Here is a 5,248-nt window from a genome sequence, read left to right as displayed (position 1 = left end):
CGTTCTTCTGTTCTGATTTTTTGCGAATAAAAAGGAAGGGATGTCTTTCACCCTTGATCATCTCATTAGACTATACAGGCCTCGTCTTTTCCGAGGTAGACTAATAAAGCTCTAGCGTCAAGCTACCAAGGTGTTGTTCTCGAGCATAGATGAGGACAAAGAGAGGGTGAATGGGTCGATTTGTCAAAGTGAATACTTCCGACCTAATTCTACCCGAGAAGATACCATTTCCCGAGAAGTAGAACACGAATCATAAGTTCAATCTTTCCTCTAGCTTTTTATTTACTGTTTTGTTTCCTTTACTTCCTTTTACTGAAGTCATTTTCTGTGATATAGTGGTTGCTTAGATGCCTGGCGCGATTCCTAACCTCGAGAGCTAGGTTCGGACCCTAGCTTGGACCTCATCGTATGCCAAACGCTCATGGCGCGATTTAGAAAGGGGTCGATGGGAGGCCAAAAACCATGGTAAGCCCTTTCCTTTATATATTAGATGGCCTTAAAAAGTTTCCCTCTTAAACTTACCTAGCTTCCTTTCATGCATGCCTCGGTAAAGATGCTGCCATGAGGCCCCCATCTGGGAGGAGGAGGTTTCACCCCCGGTTCCAAAGCCGTCAAAGGAAAAGAAAATGAAAAGGGTCTCGCCTTCCGATACTCCGAAGCCTAAGAAGAGCAAGGCTCGAAAGTCGAAAAAAGACACCACCGCCCTGCCTGCTGATGTAGCTCAGCAATTAAGGGAGGAAGAAGAAGAGAAAGAAGACGCCAACTTCGAGCTAGTAGCTCAAAAAATGGGAGAGCCGAAGCTCCAAAGGTAGCTGAGCCAGTGATGGTCGAGGAGGCTCGGCTTTGGACTGAGGAGATCTTAGAAGATGGTCCGAGCAAAGTCCCCGAGATATCGGAGGCTGGTGATGCCTCCCGCCGTGATGGACAATCGACAGATGTGCCTTAAGGGACCGGTTCTGAGGCCCTCTGAAAAGGAGAGAACGCCCCAAATGTCTTGCTTGGGGCAATTTATATTGGTGATTTGCTGCCCCTCCCCACATTTTCTAAGGGGTAAATTCATGAGGCCTAGGCTATGGAGACCCCCGATATGGGAACGACCCATGAAGGGGAGAACCTTTTCCGTGGCTGCTTCACCAGGGTCGAAGATGTTACCGACCTGGGCGACGTATCGAATATCTTCGATGAGGCTCAACAACTTTTGAGTCAGGTAAGCTTTAGTTTCCCTCATTAATATTGCGCTTGTGTTTATTTTTTCTTGCATAACTTCTTTTCTTTCTTCGTATGCCTTGACACTTCATCAAGAAGCATTTTCCAAATCTCGGGTAGAGCTGAGCCGGTGCGAGGCCGATATCAAAAATCTCACGGAGGATAGAGATGCCCTCAAACTTCTCAGTGGGAAAAAATAATAGGAGATCAAGGACCTTCGAGCTGAATTGGCAACATCTCATAAAGAGCAGACAGACCTGACCGAGCAGGTAATGTAAATCTTTGGAAGCTTGACATATCAATTCGGTATAGGCGACTAACACTTTGTTCCTGTAGTTTCAACAAAAGGCCGAGAAGATCGAGCAACTTCGCGAGGAGGCCAAAATGAAAGAGGCAGAGACTTTAGAGTGGAAGCAAAACATGGACCACCTTGCCTTGGAAAAAGATACTGCTCAAGCCCAGCTGTCTTCGACGGAGCGTCAACTTCAAAGCATGAAGGAGGAAAGCTTGTCCCGAGCGAAGAAAATTGAGGAGCTCGAGGCTCTGTTGGCTGCTGAGCTTGCAAAGGCCACATCTGAGGCAGAAAGAGTAAAGGTTGAAGTTGAGGCGATTGTGGTTGTCTATCGAGTTGATGCTGAAGCTGCTCAAGTTCGAGCAAAGGAGGTGGCTGACACCGCCCTGAGTCAATCATATTGGGTTGTTGAACATGCCAAATACCAGTCTCAAAGAGAGACTCTCGAGGAGATTCATGCTCGTGGCTTCGACCTTATTATCGATATCGAGAACACGAAAGTACTCGAGGCCGAAGCTAAAGCGTTGCTCTCCTCTGATGATGATGATTCGGGGAGCTCGAGTGGATCCGAGAGTGAAGGGGATGAAGATGAGGCTCCCGAGGAAGATTAGGCATTTAGGATTTTTTCTTTTTCGGATTTTTTATGTAAGACCTAGAGTGGTGTTTATAAATATCTTTGCATATATGAAACATTTCCTTTCTTATCTCGACTTTTGCCCTGTGAAAACTTTGATACACTTTGTACTTTGCGAGCATTTTGACTCACTTAGTGCCTTACGAAAATTTGTTTGTGGATCTGAAACTTAGGCAACTTGATCAAAGTCAGACTAATATAGTCTTTATTATTGAGCGAGTGCTTGCTCAAACTCGAAGTAGAAAACCCCTTAGGTTTTAGTTGAGTGAGGGTGGATTTTCGAACGTAAAAATATAATGGACCTTAGGCTCTTGAGTTGGGCCGATATGGCCTCAAAAGAGTGGCTTTTTTCCCTTTTCGGCTTAAAAATTTTATAAACATTTGTTATTCCTTAGCATAAGCTTGCTCGAGAGTTTGAGAAATTTTGTACCTCTTAAGGTTTTTGAGGGTTGATGTTATCGAAACCCTTTGTAATTTTGCCGAGGGTAGCCCTTTTAACCGGTTTTGTGAAAAATATTAGAAGGCCTATTTTTGTTACGGAATTCGGACGTCTCCAAACCGTGTTAGTTTGGGCGTAGCCTTTAACTTTGAGATTTGCCCTTTGGGTTTGTTTCTCATTTATACTTCGAACTTTGTTTGAAGCGTTAGTCCCCGAGTGGGGTGGCATTGGCCTAAAAAATTGAGGATTGCCTTTTTATGGTCTTATAATTTCGAAGTTTAATAATTCGAGTATGTCGATTTTCGGACGGCAGTCCCGGAGTACGGGGTTGATTGCTCGAGCTTTAGTTGCGAATGGTGCTTGAGCCGCAATAGATCATAAGTATGAAATTGTAAAGTAGATCATTAGGGCTCGGGCATTCTGCTTGGACATGGTTCGTCTGACCGTTTGGCCCTTTATAAAATTTAGCTATCGAGACCCCGTTGACACGAAGCATTTTCTTTGAAGGCATAACATCCGAGGGTGATGCCCCCCATTATTCGAGGTTGATTGTAAAGGAGCCCCGAATACTGTTGAATTGCTCTAAGTTAGCATGAACAATGGTTGCCTTGTTAAAAATCTTGCCGAAAAAATCCATCTAGGATAAAAACTGGCCGAAGGGAAAAAGAGTGCAACGCGTGCTTTCAGACCTAAGGACTTCAATTTTGGAAAGAACTTCGACGTCTTCGACCAAACACCTGCAAATAAATTAGTATAAAATACAAATGAAAAAGGAGAAGATCATACCTTAGTAATAATATCGTTTGAGGAGTGATATGTTCCAATTATTTGGCAATTGTTCGTCGTTCATCGTGCCAAGTTTGTAAGACCCTTTTTCCGATGATGGAAAGGACCTGATACGGTCCCTCCAATTTGGACCGAGGTTTTTCTCATTTAGGTCTCGAGTATTAATGGTAACTTTTCTCAGAACTAAGTCACCAATTTTGAAGTGTCGAAGATTGGCTCTTCGATTGTAATATCTTTCGAATTGCTATTTCTGGGCGGCCATTTAAACGAGGGAGGCCTCCCATTTTTCATCTAACAATTTAAGGCTTGTATTCATAGCCTCATCATTTGATTCTTTTGTTGTGTATGGAAACCAGACACTTGGCTCCCCGATTTCGACCGGGGTCAAAGCTTCGGCGTCATATACTAAGGAGAATGGCATTGCCCCCGCACTGGATTTTGTCGTTGTCCGATATGCCCAAAGGACTTCGGGCAAAATTTCTCTCCATCTCCCTTTAGCGTCATTCAACATTTTTTTTAGATTCTTAATGATGGTCTTGTTTGTTGATTCGGCCTGTCCGTTCCCACTAAGATAATATAGCATCGACAAGATCCTTTTTATCTTGTGATCTTCAAAGAATTTTGTTATTTCGCTGCCGACGAATTGTTTTCCATTATTGCATACGATCTCGGCGGGTATCCCGAATCGGCATATGATGTGATCTAGATGAAGTCTATGACTTCTTTTTCTCTGACCTTCTCGAAGGCATGTGCTTCAACCCATTTATAGAAATAGTCAGTCATAAATAAAATGAATTTAGCTTTACCTGGGGCTGATGGCAGAGGGCCGACGATATCCATTCCCTATTTCATGAACGGATATAGGGATATGATTAAATGAAGTTGTTCCCTGGGCTGGTGGATCATCGGTGCATGTCTTTGGTATTTGTCGCATTTTCGAACGAACTCCTTAGTATCTTTTTCGATATTTACCCAATCGTACCCTACTCGGATGACTTTGTGAACTAGTGATTCGGCACTGGAATGGTTCCCACAAGTACCCTCGTGAATTTAAGACATAGTCGGTGTCTCCCGGACCCAAACATACTGCCAATGGCCCATTGAACATCCTTGTATACAACGTTCCATCTTCGACCAATGTGAGTCGTGCAACTTTCGTTCGCAAAGTCCTCGATTCCTTAGGGTCGGATGGAAGCTTCCCGTTCTTTAGATACTCGATGTATTTGTTCCTCCAATCCCAAGTTAGGCTTGTGGAGTTTATTTCGGCGTGGCCTTCTTTGACCACTGACTTTGAAAGTTGTACGACAGTCCCCGAGCTAATTTCATCGTCTTCGACTGATGACCCTAAATTTGCAAGGGCATCGGCCTCACTATTCTGCTCTCGAGGTACATGTTGTAGGGTCCATTATTTGAATCGGTGTAGGGTTATCTGCAGTTTGTCCAAGTACCTCTGCATTCGATCCTCTCGAACCTCGAAGGTCTTGTTGACTTGGTTAACTACAAGTAGGGAATCACACTTGGCCTCGATGACCTCTGCTCCGAGGCTTTTAGCCAGCTCAAGACCTGCAATCATGGCCTCATACTCGGTCTCATTGTTAGTCAACTTAGGGGTTTTGATAGATTGTCTAATTATATTGCATGTGGGCGGCTTCAAAATGATGCCTAGACCGAACCCCTTCACATTTGAGGCACATTTACAAAAAGGGTCCACACCCGAATACATACCCGCTTTTATCAAAAGTTCCCTTTCGACCTCGGGTACGAGGTTTGGCGTGAAGTCGGCCACGAAGTTTGCTAAGATTTGAGACTTGATTATCGTTCGGGGTTGATACTCGATATCATACCCACTAATTTTGACAGCCCATTTAGCCAATCGGCTCGAGAGTTCAGG

The 5,248-nt window shown here is 44.1% G+C and overlaps 1 protein-coding gene across 1 annotated transcript; it reads left to right on the top strand.

The window, feature by feature from the left end:
* The first annotated feature begins 1,087 nt into the window (after window positions 1-1,087).
* Window positions 1,088-2,109, top strand: LOC138873063 (COP1-interactive protein 1-like). Its single transcript, XM_070151497.1, has 3 exons — window positions 1,088-1,207; window positions 1,410-1,475; window positions 1,543-2,109. The coding sequence occupies exons 1-3, from the start codon at window positions 1,088-1,090 to the stop codon at window positions 2,107-2,109; spliced, it is 753 nt and encodes a 250-aa protein (XP_070007598.1).
* The last annotated feature ends 3,139 nt before the right edge of the window (window positions 2,110-5,248 follow it).

The sequence above is a fragment of the Nicotiana sylvestris genome, chromosome 7, assembly GCF_000393655.2.
Source record: "Nicotiana sylvestris chromosome 7, ASM39365v2, whole genome shotgun sequence".
NCBI classification, from domain to species: Eukaryota; Viridiplantae; Streptophyta; class Magnoliopsida; order Solanales; family Solanaceae; genus Nicotiana; species Nicotiana sylvestris.
Note: the sequence above shows the minus strand (reverse complement) of the source record. Positions and strands in the feature narration are given on the sequence as shown.

Coding starts and splice junctions, on each gene's coding strand:
- LOC138873063 (XM_070151497.1), top strand. CDS start 1,088: ATGGGAACGACCCATGAAGGGGAGAACCTTTTCCGTGGCTGCTTCACC. Junction 1,208..1,409: donor CTCAACAACTTTTGAGTCAG/GTAAGCTTTAGT, acceptor AAAAAATAATAG/GAGATCAAGGACCTTCGAGC. Junction 1,476..1,542: donor AGACAGACCTGACCGAGCAG/GTAATGTAAATC, acceptor TTGTTCCTGTAG/TTTCAACAAAAGGCCGAGAA.